The sequence below is a fragment of the Aspergillus ambiguus genome (genome assembly GCF_047715705.1).
Source record: "Aspergillus ambiguus strain CBS 117.58 unplaced genomic scaffold BDV59scaffold_64, whole genome shotgun sequence".
NCBI lineage: Eukaryota > Fungi > Ascomycota > Eurotiomycetes > Eurotiales > Aspergillaceae > Aspergillus > Aspergillus ambiguus.
The window spans coordinates 52,209-69,816 of record NW_027395577.1 but is presented as its reverse complement, the minus strand read 5'-3'; the positions used below and the strand labels follow the sequence as shown (position 1 = coordinate 69,816).

The window sequence follows — 17,608 nt, the reverse complement described above, 5'->3', positions numbered from 1 at the left end:
TCTCATCCCAGCTCCAATCACCTCCGCCGAGTTGGACCGGCTGGCGGCGGAGCAGGAGATCGCTTTATGCCCCGGGAGCGATCACAGCGGTGATTGCTTCGTCCCCAGCGCGCTTCATCTCGTATACAACCCCCCTGGTCGAGGGCCTCTCGCGGGTCTCCATCTTCACGAGCCCTGGGGATATCCTCGGCTGAGCTGCATGCATGATAACCCATGCTCTAGTCATTGGACAGTGCCAGATATCCACCCTCTCCTTAATCACTCAACTACCCTAGTGGTATGATCAATCCATCAAGAAGTCGATAGGTATCAATATAAACCAGAAAACGCTATGATCTCTAACGCCATGCTAAATCCCAAATATCCCTCAGGACGCCGTCAGGATCGTCCACGTCCCTGCATCGCAGTTCACCTCCTCGAAGCTGTGCAGAGTCCCAAACCCAATCCCCGACACACAGTCGAAGTTGCTGTCGCCATCAACCTGCCCAATAACGTTAGCCCTTGTAAACACACAATCCCCCCCAATCCACCCCGAGAATGAATGAATACTCACACAATCGATTATCGCCGCCTCCGCCCCCTGCTTGCGAATCTGCTTAATCCCCAGCAATACCAACCCCTGCATCACTGTAGCATACTCGCCCACCGACGGCGAGATGACGGGCGACGAGATGCCGCCCGCAGGCCCATGCGCCGCCTTCAACGCCGGCATGTTCTCCGCCAACGTCGACCGTTGATTGTACACCACCACGCTGCCCAGGATGGCTCCGTCGCCCGGTCGCGTGGCCCGGATGATGCCGCAGTTCGGCGCGCCCCCCAGCGCCGCCTTGTAGATGTCGATCACGCCCTGGCGCGAATTCGTCCGGACATGGTCGAGGATCGCCGCGGCATAGTCATACCCGTAGACCAGATCGTAGGCGATCTCCGCGTTCTGCAGCCCCTGGATCAGCCCATCCGGGGGCATCCACGTCGACAGACCGCGCAGGATGACGCTGCACACCGGCCGCGACAGGGACGTGTTCCAGCCGAGGTTGGCGAACCACTGGCGCAGGCGCTTGCGCTCGACCGGGTTCGCGGCCGGAATGCCCAGGTAGATGCCCGGCAGGCGGGAGCCGAGCTGGAAGCGCTTCACGCCGGTGCGCTGCAGGAGCGTGCGGATGGCGCGGTGGTGGAGCGAGCTCCCGATGCCGAGTTTGCGGCGCGCCGGGTCGACGAGGAGCGACCCGATGACCCCCGTGCCGGTGGATTGGAAGTAGTATGTCGAGCAGAAGCCATACAGCGCCTGTGTGCTGCTGTTCCGCACGACAAAGTGCGACTCCTCGATCTCCTCCCGCCGCAGGATGAAACTGCCCGACGTCACGCCCAGCAGCTCCGATAGCTCCCCATGCGGGGAGTCGCCGCGCACCGCCGCCAGGAGCGAGTCCAGTGCGTGCGCGTCGCGCTCTTCGTTCCAGTTCTCCACCAGCCAGTGCTGGCGCGCCTGATGCAGCTTCTGGCTGCGGCTGATGGACCCCGGCAGCGCGCCCATCGGGGTCAATTCGCCGTAGAGCACCTTCACCAGCGCTTCCAGGGCAGTCTCCGTGAAGTCGTAGGTGCAGACGTACGTCCCGATCGAGAGATCGGTGGCAAAGTCGTAGGGGGAGCTCGCAGCGACCACAATCATGGGCTTTTCGCGATGCTCCCCAGTCGGGGTGAACTGGGACCGGCAGATCATCGATACGTGTTTGGTAAAGCCCTGCTGGTACAGATTGCGGTTGGCGTCGGCGGTGACGACGATGACGGCGCTGGCGCGGTCGATGAGGTTTTCATGGACGGGGCGGACGCCGTTCGCGGTGTAGGACGTGTGGAGGACACGGCCATTGCGTTGGCGCGAGAGGGACCGGCCGAGCTCTTTGAAGACGCTCTCGCCGCTGAGCACGGAGGCGGTGCGGTCGAAGGCCGTGAGGTCGATGGATGAGTTCAGGTGCTCGGCCACGGTGCGCGACACGGCAGAGGCCGGCAGGGGCTTCACGAGCGGGGTCAGCAGGAGGAGTTCTTCGGTGGGTTCGAGGATATTGGAGAGGGGGAGGAGGTTCTTCTTGTCGCGTATGACGGAGATGGAGCTGTTGTATGCGCGGGTGGACAGACTCGTGTGGGAAGGCTGCATCTGCGTGAGGGACGGCACGCCCGGCGGATTGAGCGCCTGGTCCCAGGAGGTGCATTTGGCCTTGAGTTGCAGGACGCGGCGCAGCGACTGTTCGATGCGCGCGCGGCCGATGATGCCGTTCTCGACGCCCAGCTTCAGCCCGTTGATGGCCTCCTGCTGGACGGGGAAGGATCGGCACAGGAGGACGATATCGCAGCCGGCGTTCTTGGCCATGACGGTGCCGCCGCCCACGCCGATGTTGTGCGTGAGAGCTTCCATCTCCAGGCATTCCGAGACGACGACGCCGTTGAACTGCAGGTCTTTGCGGAGCAGGTCGTCGACGACTTGCTCGCTGAGACAGGCATGCATGACATTGACACCGGCGGAGGACATGGAGACGCCGCCGACCATCATGGAATCCAGGCCGTGGATGATGGCGTTGCGGAACGGCACCAGGGCGGTCAGACTGAGCTGCTCCAGGGATTCGGTGATGATGGGGACGTCGGTGTGGGAGCCCAGAAATTCCAGGTTGCCGTAGGAAGGGAAATGCTTGCCGCAGGTGACGAGGCCGGCTTCCCGGTAGCCCTTCATGAACTCGACGCCATACTGAGAGACCTCCTGGGGGTCATCGCCGGTGGTGCGGACGCCGAGAGGTTGACTGCGGACGTTGGTGAGGACGTCCAGGACCGGGCCTAGGATCCAATTGACACCGACGGCCTTGAGTTCTTGGGCGGTGGCCAGAGCAACGTCATGGGCGAGGGCCTTGGAGCCGGTGGCGGCGATACCCATGGCGCTGGGGAACTGTCGGATGAAGATCTCATCGTAGAGACTGTTGACGCCGCCATTCTCCTGGTCCAGGGCGATTAGGAGGGGGACGGGATGACCGGCCTCGCGGGCGATGGTCTGCAGTTCGAGGACCAGGCGGGTGGCATCTTCGGCGGCTGTACCGGAGGGGTTAGTGTCCATTCGACAGGAATGATAGAGACGAAGAACATTTGAGATTTTTGGCGGTCAAGAGGACGGAGCCGAGGTGGTAGTTCTCAATGAGGGAGCGAATCTGGGGGCTGACGGAGGTGCCGTCGAAGCCCATCATGAAGAGTTGACCCATTTGCCTGCATGGTCAGTTGGCGATGGGAGGAAGTCGGTATAATGGAAGATGTTAAGGGCGGGGAGGTGGATGTATAGTGAGAGGTGAGTAAGACGCGCGTACCTGTCTAGGTCCTCCCAACCCGGAGGCAGCATGTCCTCTCTGGGACCCATGACTCGGGAGGGCGGGCAATGGCCCACAGTCTCGGGGGGGAATTGTCGACGGAAGAGAGGGAGAGGAATCAGATGGCTGCAAACGACGAGGGAGATGCACGAGGGGTTGATACAAGCTCTGCGACAGGTTGGGGAGAAAATGCCGACGGGTGGAGCTGGAGCTGGAGCCGAGAGCTTACGGTGTCGGCATGGGTTCTTCAGCCAGGATGCAGGAAGAACAGGAAGCACAGGGGGATGATGTCATGTCTGGGGTTATCAAATTCCGTACTTGATCAAGATATTGGACGTTGAGGAGGGAGGAAGAGGGAGAATCGAGGAGGTTGAGGGATGTCACGTGATGGGGTGACTGATACCGTACAATACCGATACGAGTCAACGGTTGCAACCACCCCGAGGTTGCACTTTCCCCGGGTTTGCAGGCCGAATGCAACCACTCCGTTGCCACCTTATCGACCTCATCCTAAAAATGCTAAGGACGGGCATCGATCTAATCACTGCTGAATATAGGATAGAGAATATAGTTGGATAGAATTGAATAAAAATAAAGATAAACAGAAATGATAGAATCGACAGAAAGAGTGATACTCAATAAGAAAAGGGAAATGTCTATAGTAACTGGGTATACTCTGTAGATCATCAATGTCCACTGTAGAGAGTCGCATCTGGCAGTCACCCTCCGATGACGGTAACAGCAACAGCGACCCACGGTCCAGCCGTTGACGTGGATTTCTGTCTTCATTTCCTTCATCTTTCCATCTTCGTCCTCCTCTTCGTCCTCATCTCCGCATCTCCTCTTCTCCTTCCATCTGCCTCACCCTCTTCGACTCTGCACTTTAGCCTCCTCTTGCATCGCATACCCTTACGTCACTCATCATGTACATCCTGCAGCCTCCCGCCACTATCAACTTACTTCCCGCTAACCCGCCGCAGGAGAGTGATTATCAGAGAATCCAGTCTCGAAGTCTCCGAGTACATTGCGGACTATATCATCAGTAGGTCCAACCGGTCCTCCATCTTCTATCCGGCATCTGCTAACTCCAACAGGCCGCATCAACACCTTCAAACCCTCCGAGAAACAGCCCTTCGTGCTCGGTCTTCCCACCGGCAGTAGCCCGGAAGCCATTTACAAGACCCTTGTCCGACGCCATCGCGCCGGCGACATCTCCTTCAAGCATGTCGTCACCTTCAACATGGTATGTCCCTCCTCGCTGCCCTATTCATCCTCCCATACTGACCTGAACCCCACAGGATGAATATGTCGGTCTTCCCCGTGATCACCCTGAATCCTATCACAGCTTCATGTACAAGCACTTCTTCTCGCACGTCGACATTCCCCCACAGAACATCAACATCCTCGACGGTAATGCCCCCGATCTAGCCGCCGAATGCGCCGCCTTCGAGGCCCGCATCGCCCGCTACGGCGGCATTGAGCTCTTCCTCGGCGGTGTCGGTCCGGACGGTCACATCGCCTTCAACGAGCCCGGCTCCTCTCTGAGCAGCCGTACCCGTGTCAAGACCCTGGCCTACGACACCATCCTGGCCAACTCGCGCTTCTTCGACAACGACGTCGACAAGGTGCCCCGCATGGCCCTCACTGTCGGCATCCAGACGATCATGGACGCCCGCGAGGTCGTCATCGTCGCCACCGGCGCCCACAAGGCCATCGCCGTCGAGAAGGGCCTCGAGGGCGGCATAAACCACATGTGGACCCTCTCGGCCCTGCAGATGCACCCGCATCCGCTCATCGTCTGCGACCGCGACGCCACCCTGGAGCTGAAGGTCAAGACGGTGCGCTACTTCGAGTCCATCGAGCAGTCCGGCACCGATGCCCGCACCCAGGGACCCCCACTCGTCTACCGGCCCCGGACTCACGTCCCGGCCGCCCATGCGGCCCCCAAGTCGAAGCCTCAGCAGCCCACCCCGGCCTCCACCCCGCCCAAGGTCCCCAAGGATCTCCGCATCAACACCGAGCTGAACCAGTCCCTCGAGGATGACGAGCTGACCCCCGACAGCATGTCCTCCCGCATGGTCGACTCGGCCATCAGCGGCCTCGACTCGACCCTGAAGGGCGACCTGATGTTCGACCGCATGGGTGCCCGGGTGGCCTTTCACTGAGTGATCGAATTAGTCGCCGGGCGGTTCGACGAGGAGGATCTGGGACGGAATTGGTGGTTTTCGGAGTCTAGTTGTCACATTATTTCTGGGCGTACAATACTTAGGTTCATACGTTGCTTGCATTACTGGGATTGCGTCTCTCGCTATGTCTATGAAATGATTATAGATGGTTCGTTAGGTGTTATTGCTTATAAATGGCTCTAGATTAGACAATTGAGTAATATATTCTATCTATCTGTTGGTGTGTAGATTTACGTAAGTTACCTTCGTATAGTTATATCCTACTGCCCTTATAGGGATATGTTCAACATTCATTATGCGTATCTACTTTTTACCACAGGCTACAGCTTGGCAAACACATTCGGCACTTCCCCACACATATCCACCAAGGTGCTCTTGTTCTTCACCCAGGCTTCAATGCCGCGACGGCCATTCTCAACCCCCACGCCGCTCTTCTTCCAACCGCCGACCGCCATCTCGGCGGGACTCTCCCCCCAGGTGTTGACCCAGGTGATACCGGCCTGGAGCTGGTCGATAATGCGGTGAGCGAGGTTCAGGTCCTTGGTGAAGACCCCCGCGGCGAGGCCGAGCTCGGTGGCGTTGGCGCGGCGGACGGCCTCCTCCACGGTCTGATAGTACAGGATGGACATGACGGGGCCGAAGATCTCCTCCTTCACGATGCGCATCTCGTCCGTGCAGTCGGTGAAGACAGTCGGGCGGACCCAGAAGCCCTTCTCCAGGTCCGCGGGCAGACCGTGCGGCTTGCCGAGCCCGCCCGCCAAGATGGTCGCCTTGTCGACTTCGATGCCGTGGCGGATGTACGCGGAGACCTTGTCGAGGTGGACGGCGGAGCTGAGCGGACCGAAGTTGGTGGCCGGGTCGAAGAGTGGGCCGGGGCGCACATGCGGCATCTTCTCGAGCAGGCGCTGCTCAAAGGCCGGCTTCATGGCGGCCGGCACGAACACGCGCGTGCCGTTCGTGCACACCTGCCCCGTGCTGTAGAAGTTGGCCATCATCGCGCCGTTGACCGCATTCTCCACATCCGCGTCCGGGAGCACCAGCAGCGGGCTCTTGCCGCCCAGCTCCATCGTCACGTACTTCATGTGGCTGGCCGCCGACCCGGCCACCTTCATCCCCGTGGAGACCTGCCCCGTGAAGGAGACCTTGGCGATGGCCGGGTGCGCCGTCAGGTATGCGCCCACGTCGCCGGCGCCGTACACGACGTTGAACACCCCGTCGGGAAGGCCGGCTTCCCGGTAGATCTCGGCGAGGGTCTGCGCGTGCAGCGGGGTGAATTCGCTCGGCTTGTAGACCATGGTGTTTCCGGCGGCCAGACACGGCGCCGACTTCCACAGGGCGCTGCGAGGCGCAGGTTAGAAGAGGGGGTTCACCACGCAAAGACCGGGGGGAGGGGGGAGGGGGGAGGGGACGGTCACGTACATCTGGATGGGATAGTTCCAGGCGCCAATCCCCGCGCAGACGCCCAATGGCGCCTTCTTGGTGTACACCCAGGCGTCTTCTCTGAGCTGGGTGGTTTCGCCGTTCAGGCCGCCGCCGCCGACCAGGTTGGCGTAGTACTCCAGGACATCGGCGCCGGTGACGACATCGACGGTGCTCGTTTCGGTGAAGGCCTTGCCGGAGTCGAGGGATTCGACGCGGGCAATCTCGTCGTTTCGCTCGCGGAGGAGGGCAGCGGCCTTGTGGAGGATGCGGGCGCGCGCAATGGGCGGGGTCTGCGACCAGGAGGGGAATGCGCGGTCTCCGGCGGCGATGGCGGCATCGATGTCGGAGTGGGAGGCGATGGGGATATCGGCCAGCGGGGTAGCGTTGGAGGGGTTGATGGTCTGGAAGGTTTTACCGGAAGAGGCTGGTTGAGCCTTTCCGTCATAGAAGAGGTGACGGGGAGGGATGGGCGAGGACATGATGGGGAGAGAGAGAAGGAGTTGAGGAGTTGGAGAGTTGAAGAGGTGAAGGAAGTATGAAGCTGGAGACGCAGATGGAGCAAAGTATGGAGGGCTTAGTCATCCCCTCACCGCCATCACCGGATTCTCTTTCTTTCGCTCTCACTCTCTCAACCCGTCCACTCTCCATCCTCTCCTCCTGTTCATCTCCACATCGTTTGACTACACCGGATGGAGTACGGCCGGATTGCAGTGCCCAACCTGGGCATCTTTTCCTCTACGCAGTACTCCGTACGCACACATACTTCATACTCTGTGCACCGTCGATATCCGCGTGGACCGTGGCTGCAGGTCTCCCGTCGACACCGTCCCTCTCACTGGCCGAACCAGCACTAAGACTTCTCTCTCATGGTTCAAGTGGATTTTTCTCACCCGACCTGCCTGGAAAGGGGATAGTCCGCCTGCATCGGTTGTGGAATGCCGCCGCATGCCCCGTTTTTCTTATCTAATTGTCCGGATTATTGGCGGTGCTGCTTGCATCCGGTGGGGAACCAGCGTTGGAACCACAGAACGATCTCCAAAACTTGTTAAAAAAAATGGGCTGATGGCGATGGCCGATGGCCGATCACCGCATCTTCTTCAGTCACTACTTCGCCGGTACCTGATTTAACTTACTGCGTACACCGATTCTTATTAGGCGTACTCCGTCTTCTTCTCTTCTTCTTTTTCTTCTTTTTCTTCTTTTTTTGCTCTTCTCAACCTTGTCCGGATCACCCAATCTCCAACATGGCGACCACCAACGACTTCCCCGCCAGCGATGTTAACAGCTACGACTATGTGATTGTTGGAGGTGGCACGGCTGGCTGTGTCATCGCCAGTCGCCTGGCCGAATATCTCCCTAACAAGCGCATCCTCGTTATCGAAGGTGGTCCCAGTGACTTCAACGACGACCGCGTCCTGAACCTGCGAGAATGGCTCAACCTGCTGGGCGGTGAACTCGACTACGATTATCCCACCACCGAGCAGCCCATGGGTATGTTACACTGCATTGCACGTTTTACACCGACGGGCAACGGACTCGAAACCGCTTCCCTTACTTCAAGCCCAAATAAAAACTGACCCCTTCCAGGTAACAGTCATATCCGGCACTCCCGTGCCAAGGTCCTGGGCGGCTGCTCCAGCCACAACACCCTCATCTCGTTCCGTCCCTTCGAATATGACTGCAAGCGATGGGAGGCGCAAGGCTGCAAGGGCTGGTCCTTTGACACCTTCACCCGGGTGTTGGACAACCTGCGTAACACCGTCCAGCCCGTCCACAGCCGTCACCGCAACCAGCTGTGCAAGGACTGGGTCCAGGCCTGCTCCAGCGCCATGGACATCCCGATCATCCCTGACTTCAACAAGGAGATCCGCTCCAAGGGCCAGCTGACCGAGGGTGTCGGGTTCTTCTCCGTCTCCTACAACCCGGACGACGGCCGCCGCAGCAGCGCCAGCGTCGCCTACATCCACCCCATCCTGCGCGGCGAGGAGAAGCGCCCCAACCTGACGATCCTCACCAACGCCTGGGTGTCGCGCGTGAACGTCGAGGGCGACACCGTGACCGGCGTGGACGTGACCCTGCAGTCGGGCGTCAAGCACACCCTGCGCCCCAAGAAGGAGACCATCCTCTGCGCGGGCGCCGTCGACACCTGCCGGCTGATGCTGCTGTCCGGACTGGGTCCGCAGGAGCAGCTGAAGTCGCTGGGCATCCCGGTGGTCAAGAACATCTCCGGAGTCGGCGAGAACCTGCTGGACCACCCGGAGAGCATCATCCTCTGGGAGCTCAACCGGCCGGTGCCGCCCAACCAGACGACCATGGACTCGGACGCGGGGATCTTCCTGCGCCGCGAGCTGCCCAACGCCGCCGGCTCGGACGGTCGCGCCGCCGACATCATGATGCACTGCTACCAGATCCCGTTCTGCCTCAACACGACGCGGCTGGGCTACGACGAGCCGGTGGACGCCTTCTGCATGACGCCCAACATCCCGCGGCCGCGCTCGCGCGGGCGCATCTACCTGACGTCGGCGGACCCGAGCGTCAAGCCGGCGCTGGACTTCCGCTACTTCACGGACCCGGAGGGCTACGACGCGGCGACGATCGTGGCGGGCCTGAAGGCGGCGCGGCAGATCGCCAAGCAGGCGCCGTTCAAGGACTGGATCAAGCGCGAGGTGGCGCCGGGCCCGCAGGTGCAGACGGACGAGGAGCTGTCCGAGTACGGCCGCCGCGTGGCGCACACGGTGTACCACCCGGCCGGCACGACCAAGATGGGCGACGTGACGCGCGACCCGATGGCGGTTGTGGACCACCAGCTGAAGGTGCGCGGGCTGCAGAAGGTCCGGATCGCGGACGCCGGCGTGTTCCCGGACATGCCCAGCATCAACCCGATGCTGACGGTGCTGGCGATCGGCGAGCGGGCGGCGGAGATGATTGCGGAGGAGGCGGGATGGAAGCGCGAGCAGCCGCGTCTGTAAGAGGTTTATGAGTTATGCAAGCTCTAAAAAGGAGGTTTTTGGGCGGATGCATGTTTGATTAGCTAGCAAGGTGTTTGGATTGATTTGTAGCATTCCTAGCCAATACAATACAGAGAGTATGTGAATACGGCATCAGCATAGGTACGCAGACGTAATGTAATCTATTCACAGTGCTTCTATATCAATCTATTGCACGAAACGACGCATGCAAGCCACCATGCTAACTAACTCCATTAACGCTGCAATTGCAACGGACCCAACCAACCGACCGATAAGCATAACGCATAGCAGAAACCAACCCAGCACCGCAACTCCAAGCCACATGCGAATCAAACCACAGGGCGATCCTTCTCGTTATCAACAATCTTGACGCCGCGCTTCCACACCTGGTCCACGGTCAGGGTCGGGCCGGCGTAATCGTCCATGACATCGGACAGGACGACGAGATCGGCATCGGCGCCGCTCTCGAGCGAGCCCTTGACGCCCTCGAGGCCGAGCAGACGGGCGGGCACGGCGGTGACGGCGTTGAGGGCGCGGGCGGTATCGGCGCCGGACCAGCGCCGGAAGTTATTGACGCACTCGATGAGGGTGGCGGAGGAGCCGGCGATCTTGTCGGAGCCCTCGAGGGTGAGGCGGGGGCCGGACTTGATGATGCGGTCGCCGTTGGTCCAGTCGTAGACGCCGTCGGGGAGGCCGCAGAGCTTCATGGCGTCGGTGACGAGGATGCACCCGTCCGGGTGGGCGTTGTAGGCGATGCGGATGGAGGTGGGGTGGAGGTGGATGCCGTCCGCGATGAGGCCGTAGCAGGGGCGGGGGCGCCGGTCGTTCTGGCCGAGGAGGCCGAAGACGCCCGGGTTGCGGTGGTAGAAGGGACGCATGGCGTTGAAGAGGTGGGTGATCATGGCGGCGCCGTGCTTGGAGGCGGCGAGGGCCTGCTCGTAGGAGGCGTCGGAGTGACCGATGGAGTAGATGATGCCGTTGGCGGCGAGGGCGGGGATGTGGGCGGCCATGTTGCCGACCTCCGGGGCGGCGGTGATCATCTTGACTGACTGGGCGGGGCCGGCGAGGAGGTTCGCGCGGCCGTAGCAGTGCTCGAGGTCGGCGAAGGCGGCGGCCGCGCGGAGCACCTCGGGCTTGTGGACGCCGTTGCGGCCGGGGCTGATGAAGGGGCCCTCGACGTGGGCGCCCAGGGACTCGGCACCGTCCTCGGGGGCGTGTTTGGCGCCGGAGGGACGGAGCGAGGGGAGGACCTGGTGGTAGACCTCCGGGGTGGAGCTGACGACGGTGGGGAGGTAGGCGGTTACGCCGGTGCGGGCGAGGCCGCGGTTGACGAGGCGGAGACCCTCGTCATATTCGTCCTTGGAGGGCTGGGGGACGGAGAAGTCGAAGCCCTGGGCACCGTTGAGCTGGACGTCGATGAGACCGGGGGCGAGGATGCGGCCACCGAGATCGATGACCTCGTCGGGGGAGAGATGAAGGTCATAGAAGGCTTCCTGATCGCGAAGGATTTTGCCGGAGACGGAATCAATCCAGAGGTCTTGCTCGAGGAGGCTATTGCCGCGGAGGATGCGACAGTTGGTGAATTTGGTGATGCGGGGGGTGGTGGTTTTGCCAGGCATGTCGGTTATCTAGGAGTAGTAGATGGGATGAATGATGGAGAAAGAGAGAGAGAGAGAGGAGAGGAGAGAAGATGGAGAGAAGAGAAGAGAAGAGGAGAGAGAGAGAGAGAGAGATGGTTGGCAGGAGGCAAATGGCCGAAGACAGAAAGCATGATGAAGATGTTACAGGGTGACATTTGGCATTCCCCAGCATTCCAACCGGAGGGCACAACGGGAACAACGTGGACAGTGGAGGATTGTGGGGTGAAGAGAAGAAGGATGGTACATGAGAACTGGGAAGATACAGTGTAGTTGGCGAAGTAGATGCAGATGTGACATGAAGAGGTGATGAAGATCGACCATGGATGGTCAGCTGACATGCATACATACATTCGTACATTAGTATATCACCTAGTACAGACCTACTACGTAGGTACATACCTAGTACATACATACATAGCGTAACAAGATTCTCGATGATGTCTCTCTCTCTGATTGTTCTTCTCCCTCGATTTCCCTCTCTTCTATCTCCAGTCTATTGATGCGACTCATTGTCAATGTCGATTCGGATAGACCCACTTGATGCTACCTCAACGTGACGGTGTCCCCGCATTCGGCGTGCAACCTGATGTTACCGTCTCTTCGGTTTTTATTATTTTATTTCTGCATTTATTTTATTTATTTTATTCTTGCATTCTTCAGTTATGTATGAATATATGAATATATGAATCGATCACCATTGTTCATTTCGATCTCTCTTCTTCACAGACTAGTAGACTACGAGGTATATCTAGAATTCTACCAAGTACCTACCTGTTATTTTGTATCTGAATCCTACCAAAATCATAGATAACCGACGAGAGAGAGATAAGCTAACGATAGATAAAAAGGTAGCATTGATCTGTCTCACCCGATTACTTCATGACTCTCGCTTCCTCTTTCTTCGCTTCTTCTCTCCCAGTTGCTAAAATCTCCTAAACCTGGGGTGGATCTACCCCAACCACCACACAAACTCCACGACCCAACGACCAGGAACGCCGCTGGTCTCGTGCTGCTTCTCTCGACGTCGCATTCACAAACTACAACTATCGCATTAATTAACCCCTCAACCCCGGATTCTAAACAAACACTCGTTCTATTTCTTCCTCTTCTTCTCTTCTATCTTTCTATCTTCTATCGTTTTTCTTTGTTCTCTTGTGTCACCCTCCTCCTCCTCTTTCTTCTTCCTCCTTCTTCCTCCTTACTTCTTTCCCCTTACTTCTTCTCCTCTTCGTCTCCTCTCCTCCAACTCTGTCGATCATCTGACATTCCTCCCTCATCCTATTTCAACTTTATTCTGTCTTTCCCCAATCTCAATCTCAACCTCAGTCCTACCTAATCCATCCACTCATCATGTCTTCCCCTGAACCCCACGGGGAACACCCCGAAAAAGACCAAGTCACCACCTCCGCTGACCCCGAGTCCTCTACCGATCATGCCGTCGTGGGAAAACCCTGGATGTACAAACCCCTTAAGCTCGGGCCCTGGGAATTCCCCTGGTTTGCCTCCCCCGAGACCCAATTGGTCCTCGTCTCTTTCGTCTGCTTCCTCTGTCCCGGCATGTTTAACGCCGTCTCGGGTCTCGGTGGCGGTGGTCAACTCAACCCCGTCGATGTCAGTAACGCCAACACCGCCCTCTACAGTACCTTTGCGGTCGTCGGCTTCTTCGCCGGCTCCATCGCCAACCGGATCGGTCTCCGGCTCACCCTCTCCCTCGGCGGCTTTGGCTACTTCCTCTACGTCGCCTCCCTTCTCTCCTACAACCACAACGCTAACTCCGGCTTCCTCATCTTCGCCGGCGCCCTCCTCGGTGTCTGCGGCGGTCTCCTCTGGTGCGCCCAGGGGGCGGTCATGATGAGTTACCCCCTCGAAAAGGAAAAGGGCAAGTTCATCTCCATCTTCTGGGTCATCTTCAACCTCGGGGGCGTCATCGGCAGCTTGGTCCCCCTCGGCCAAAACATCAACAACCAGGACGCCGGCCGCGTCAATGACGGCACCTACATCGCCTTCATGGTCCTCATGGTCGTCGGCTTCGTCCTTGCCTGGGGTCTCTCCGACTCCAAGTACGTCATGCGCAAGGATGGCTCCCGCGTCATTGTCATGAAGAACCCCAGCTGGAAGTCCGAGTTCCTCGGCCTCTACGAAACCCTCGTCTCCGACTACTACATCATCCTCTTCTTCCCCATGTTCTTGGCCAGCAACTGGTTCTACGCCTACCATTTCAACAGCGTCAACGGCGCCTACTTCTCCGTCCGCACCCGCTCTCTCAACAGTCTCCTCTACTGGCTCATGCAGATGGTCGGCGCCTTCCTCTTCGGCCAGACCCTCGACATGAAGTGGTTCTCCCGCACCACCCGCGCCAAGATTAACTTCGCCCTGCTGCTCGCCATCACCATGGGCGTCTGGGGGGGAGGGTACGCCTTCCAGAAGACCTACACCCGCGCCAGCGCCGAGGCCCGTAAGCCCACCGACTGGACCGACAGCGGCTACATCGGCCCCATGTTCCTCTACATGTTCTATGGCTTCTACGATGCCGCCTTCCAGACCTGCGCCTACTGGTAAGCACGTGACTTTTCCATCATCGAGATCGTCCTACTAACCCTACCAGGTTCATGGGCTCGCTCAGCAACAACGGTCGCAAATTGGCCAACTTTGCCGGCTTTTACAAAGGCATTCAGTCGGCGGGGGCGGCCGGAATGTGGCGGTAAGCATGTCTCAGCCCCCGAACGCAAGGAAAACGCTAACCCCCTCCCTCCGTTTGCAGCCTGGACGCCGGGGAATCCCCTTTCATGACCGAGTTTGCCTCCTGCTGGGGGTTGCTCGTGGGCAGTCTGCTGATCGCCTCCCCCGTGATCTTCTTCAAGATCAAGGACCACACGGCTGTTGACGAGGACCTGAAGTTCTCGGACGAGACCGCGCAGGACGTCAATGCCATCCCTCTGGAGCCGACCAGCACCAACAAGGAGGAAGAGAAGCGGGTGTCGGTAGTCGCCTAATTTTTTCCTTTTTTTTTTTTTCGCTTTCTTTTACCCCTCCCCCTTTCTCCTTCATTTCATTCGTACATATCGTGTTTGACCCTGGCCATTCGACGATTGCATGACAGGCGCTTCGAGTTTCACGACTTCACGTTGCTTCTATGGAAATTTGATGTGCAGGACACTGCTGAACCGATTCCCGGGACCAGTTCTAGTTCTTGTAATTAGCCCTAATACTGCATGTACTTAAGTCTCATACCCAATGCAGCCAGATTGCCTGCTTCCATTCACAAGCCTTATAAACCACATCCTTATATCCAGCTATATACAAGCCTCAAAGCCCAGCCCAAGCCACCGCTCAAGCACGCTTACTCGGGGTCGGCGTCGCCGACGGCAACGGCACCGACGACTCGGTATGCGTCGCGACCGGCTTCCCATGCGTCTCGTAGCCGGGGCCGATCTTCTGCTCGCCCGTGGCGATATCCCACCCAAACAGAGTCCGGTTGAACAGCTGCAGCGACGCGATGGGCTGGTAGAAGGGCACCTCGTGGCCGGCCTCGTACACGCGGGTGAAGGAGAAGTTGCCGAACTCGCGGGTCTCGCCGTACTCGACGCCGCCGACGGTGAGGGGCGCGTAGCCGGCGGCGCGGAACTGGTCGGCGTGCGAGTGGTTGGCGGCGAGCGAGACCGCCTGCCCGCCGAACCAGTTGCAGATGTAGTCGGCGTCGCCGTAGATGAGGGAGACGCGCACCGGCAGCGCCAGGATCTCCTCGAGGTCGTCGATGAAGTTCGGCCACACGAAGTCGCCCGTCTGCTGGAACGCGTAGTACACGTCGTTGTTGGATTGCGTGTAGTTGATGTTCACCCCGATGGCGTTCATCACCGAGTCTTTCTTGAGGTAGTCGTTGTAGTAGCTTGGGGGGGTGGGGTCCTGTCCTTGTTAGCATGGGGTTTGGGTCCGGGTTTGGGGAGTCGTCGGGGAGGGATGGCTACATTGTACGGATGGCGGATGTCGTAGACGCCGCGCCCGCTGAAGCTGTAATACGGACCCTCTGGACTTTCGTTAATGAACTTGCATAGACAGGGGAGATGGGGGTTGGAAACGCACCGACGTTGTCACGGCACATGTTGGTCGCCTCAGCACAGATGGCGTAGTCGGCCAGCGAGGTCCGGTTGGTGGCCTTGCAGAAGGCGACTTGGTCCTGGCAGCCATTCGGCATGGAGTTGGCGAACTTCATGTAGTTGTAGACGGTGTCGTTGACGGCCTTGATGCCGTAGGTGTTGTGCACCGCAAACTCCGGGTAGTGGGGGGCCTGGATGGCCTCGTCGATGATGCCGTTGATGATGCCGAGCGAGTTGAAGTCGAGGTGGATGCCGTCAACCGCGCCGGAGGCGATCTTCTGGTTCTGCTCGTAGAAGTAGTTGAAGAACTGATCAAGTCATGGTCAGCTCGCGGGCCCGTTATTTTGTTTTGTGGCTACATACAGCGGGGCCGTAGTGTCTAGATGCTCGGGTTAGCACGAGTCCCTCTGTCGCGGTGTAGGAGCGGGGACTCACCCTCCGTAGCTCTCCGTCCACAGACTGAAATCCTTCGACTTGATGCGGCTGTCCAGCTTGGGGAGCCCGCCCAGGAACCCCTGCAGGATCTCCCAGGTCGCCTGCGCCGCCAGGTCCGTCGTGTCTGGCGCGCCGTTAGCAGTCCGCCTCCACCACCACCCACAACATGGGACTTACCGATGAGCGTGGCGTCGATGGACGGGTAGCGGCCCTGGACGCCGGCGTAGGAGGCGTTCTCGACGACCTCCGTCAACGGGTTGATCGAGCCCTCCTCGGTCTCGCTGTAGGAGAAGCCTGGCAACAGTTAGATTAGCGCTGGCGGAGCGACCCGCGAGGGAGACAAACGCACCGACGCCGAGCGGCTGCGAGATGAACAGCAGGTTGGAGACTTCGTTCCACGAGTACGGGTTGATGTAATCCTCGATGCTGGAGTTGATCTGGCACGGGCCCAGCTCTGGGCAAATCAGCACTCGCTACAAGACAGTCCGTCAATCCCCTGCAGAACGGAACATACCCTCGAACAGCCCAATGAGCGAGTCACTGCCCGGCCCGCCGTTCAGCCACAGCGTGATAGGCGCGTTGTGCGGGTCATGGCGAGCCTCGAAGAACCAGAAGAACGTATGCGAGGTGGGCGACAGATCCACGTAGCCGGAGTACGACTTCACTCCCGGGGTGGTCTCGCAGACGCCCTCCTTGCCAGGCTCCTTGTAGCGGATGGTGACGTTGTTCGCGGTGGTGATGGTCTTGACGCCCGTGGGATCCTTGGGCAATTGTCTCCCTGCCAGGGCCCAGCTGGTAGCGGCCAGCGGCAGCAGCGAGAGAAGATGCGAGCCACGCATGGTGAGGACTGTCTACAATAAGAGCGGTTGGTTCTATGTCGAGCAACGCCGGAGCCCAACAGGTTAAAGGGGGTCTCTTTGTCTGCCTGGGGACGATCAGGGGGATTTCAACCCCCCATATATACGGAGTACCGTCCCCTACAATGGGGGAAGATCGATGATCGATGGCCCACATGGCGTGAGGGGAACGGATGTACCCCGTGTGCTGGGAGCTGGGATCAGGACGGCCTCAATGCAATCATTGGGCGTGTAAACAACCGTTGTCTTCCCCGATAACAATGTAGCATCGTCGGCGGAGCTAATACGGGCACACGATGGTGTGACAGGGGTGCATGCACTCTGCACTATAGATTCCGGCGGAAACAAGCAAAGAGGGGCGGCCACCTCCATCGTGCTGACCGTGCAGATCACAACCGGGCGAGCGAGCTGGCAAACATCCGCCTCCAACCGGCCGTCAACAAGGTCAATTGGAGCGGTGTCAACCATACGAGGCTGGACTCTCCATCCGGGTTGACCGGGAAATGACCTGCCTGGAATGGTGACGATCGACAGGTTCTAGTGAGCTGCGGTGCAGCACGATTGGATATCACCCGGGACCACCGGGCTTGTTAGACAGCGCGATGAAGCCAATCATGCCGGAGGTCGACAGCCAGACACACTGCAGGTAATCAATTCGATATGGTGGAGT

At 59.1% G+C, this 17,608-nt stretch overlaps 7 protein-coding genes across 7 annotated transcripts; 3 read left to right on the top strand and 4 right to left on the bottom strand.

The window, feature by feature from the left end:
* Window positions 1-367: 367 nt before the first annotated feature.
* Window positions 368-3,215, bottom strand: BDV59DRAFT_196743 (putative beta-N-acetylglucosaminidase; the record flags this gene model as incomplete). The annotated part of the gene is made up of 3 exons (XM_073692766.1): window positions 368-481; window positions 554-3,066; window positions 3,119-3,215. The coding sequence occupies 3 exons, from the start codon at window positions 3,213-3,215 to the stop codon at window positions 368-370; spliced, it is 2,724 nt and encodes a 907-aa protein (XP_073542877.1).
* Window positions 3,216-4,146: 931 nt separating this feature from the next.
* On the top strand, window positions 4,147-5,709 carry BDV59DRAFT_189300 (putative glucosamine-6-phosphate deaminase). Its single transcript, XM_073691584.1, has 4 exons — window positions 4,147-4,260; window positions 4,316-4,377; window positions 4,430-4,578; window positions 4,634-5,709. Coding segments are annotated over exons 1-4 (1,080 nt in total). The 5' UTR covers window positions 4,147-4,258; the 3' UTR covers window positions 5,501-5,709.
* A 93-nt stretch (window positions 5,710-5,802) lies between these two features.
* Window positions 5,803-7,457, bottom strand: BDV59DRAFT_189299 (aldehyde dehydrogenase domain-containing protein). The gene is made up of 2 exons (XM_073691583.1): window positions 6,941-7,457; window positions 5,803-6,859 (listed from the first exon to the last, which is right to left on the bottom strand). Exons 1-2 carry the CDS (start codon window positions 7,420-7,422, stop codon window positions 5,842-5,844), a joined length of 1,500 nt encoding a protein of 499 aa, XP_073542875.1. The 5' UTR covers window positions 7,423-7,457; the 3' UTR covers window positions 5,803-5,841.
* Window positions 7,458-7,591: 134 nt separating this feature from the next.
* On the top strand, window positions 7,592-10,043 carry BDV59DRAFT_189298 (GMC family oxidoreductase). The gene is made up of 2 exons (XM_073691582.1): window positions 7,592-8,434; window positions 8,531-10,043. Exons 1-2 carry the CDS (start codon window positions 8,188-8,190, stop codon window positions 9,910-9,912), a joined length of 1,629 nt encoding a protein of 542 aa, XP_073542874.1. The 5' UTR covers window positions 7,592-8,187; the 3' UTR covers window positions 9,913-10,043.
* Window positions 10,044-10,063: 20 nt separating this feature from the next.
* BDV59DRAFT_149153 (N-acetylglucosamine-6-phosphate deacetylase) lies at window positions 10,064-12,017 on the bottom strand. The gene has a single exon (XM_073687331.1). It carries the CDS (start codon window positions 11,529-11,531, stop codon window positions 10,242-10,244), a length of 1,290 nt encoding a protein of 429 aa, XP_073542873.1. The 5' UTR covers window positions 11,532-12,017; the 3' UTR covers window positions 10,064-10,241.
* Window positions 12,018-12,290: 273 nt separating this feature from the next.
* On the top strand, window positions 12,291-14,818 carry BDV59DRAFT_189294 (unc-93 family MFS transporter). Its single transcript, XM_073691581.1, has 3 exons — window positions 12,291-14,107; window positions 14,158-14,253; window positions 14,314-14,818. The coding sequence occupies exons 1-3, from the start codon at window positions 12,903-12,905 to the stop codon at window positions 14,543-14,545; spliced, it is 1,533 nt and encodes a 510-aa protein (XP_073542872.1). The 5' UTR covers window positions 12,291-12,902; the 3' UTR covers window positions 14,546-14,818.
* BDV59DRAFT_211524 (S10 family peptidase) lies at window positions 14,667-17,000 on the bottom strand. The gene is made up of 8 exons (XM_073695819.1): window positions 16,596-17,000; window positions 16,431-16,535; window positions 16,259-16,375; window positions 16,082-16,205; window positions 16,010-16,025; window positions 15,633-15,954; window positions 15,518-15,576; window positions 14,667-15,455 (listed from the first exon to the last, which is right to left on the bottom strand). The coding sequence occupies exons 1-8, from the start codon at window positions 16,918-16,920 to the stop codon at window positions 14,883-14,885; spliced, it is 1,641 nt and encodes a 546-aa protein (XP_073542871.1). The 5' UTR covers window positions 16,921-17,000; the 3' UTR covers window positions 14,667-14,882.
* Window positions 17,001-17,608: the final 608 nt, after the last annotated feature.

Coding starts and splice junctions, on each gene's coding strand:
- BDV59DRAFT_189300 (XM_073691584.1), top strand. Junction 4,378..4,429: donor CATTGCGGACTATATCATCA/GTAGGTCCAACC, acceptor TAACTCCAACAG/GCCGCATCAACACCTTCAAA. Junction 4,579..4,633: donor ATGTCGTCACCTTCAACATG/GTATGTCCCTCC, acceptor TGAACCCCACAG/GATGAATATGTCGGTCTTCC.
- BDV59DRAFT_189294 (XM_073691581.1), top strand. CDS start 12,903: ATGTCTTCCCCTGAACCCCACGGGGAACACCCCGAAAAAGACCAAGTC. Junction 14,108..14,157: donor TTCCAGACCTGCGCCTACTG/GTAAGCACGTGA, acceptor TAACCCTACCAG/GTTCATGGGCTCGCTCAGCA. Junction 14,254..14,313: donor GGGGCGGCCGGAATGTGGCG/GTAAGCATGTCT, acceptor CTCCGTTTGCAG/CCTGGACGCCGGGGAATCCC.
- BDV59DRAFT_189299 (XM_073691583.1), bottom strand. CDS start 7,422: ATGTCCTCGCCCATCCCTCCCCGTCACCTCTTCTATGACGGAAAGGCT. Junction 6,860..6,940: donor TGGAACTATCCCATCCAGAT/GTACGTGACCGT, acceptor TGCGCCTCGCAG/CGCCCTGTGGAAGTCGGCGC.
- BDV59DRAFT_189298 (XM_073691582.1), top strand. CDS start 8,188: ATGGCGACCACCAACGACTTCCCCGCCAGCGATGTTAACAGCTACGAC. Junction 8,435..8,530: donor CACCACCGAGCAGCCCATGG/GTATGTTACACT, acceptor GACCCCTTCCAG/GTAACAGTCATATCCGGCAC.
- BDV59DRAFT_149153 (XM_073687331.1), bottom strand. CDS start 11,531: ATGCCTGGCAAAACCACCACCCCCCGCATCACCAAATTCACCAACTGT.
- BDV59DRAFT_211524 (XM_073695819.1), bottom strand. CDS start 16,920: ATGCGTGGCTCGCATCTTCTCTCGCTGCTGCCGCTGGCCGCTACCAGC. Junction 16,376..16,430: donor CTCGCAGCCGCTCGGCGTCG/GTGCGTTTGTCT, acceptor AACTGTTGCCAG/GCTTCTCCTACAGCGAGACC. Junction 16,206..16,258: donor CATCGACGCCACGCTCATCG/GTAAGTCCCATG, acceptor ACGGCGCGCCAG/ACACGACGGACCTGGCGGCG.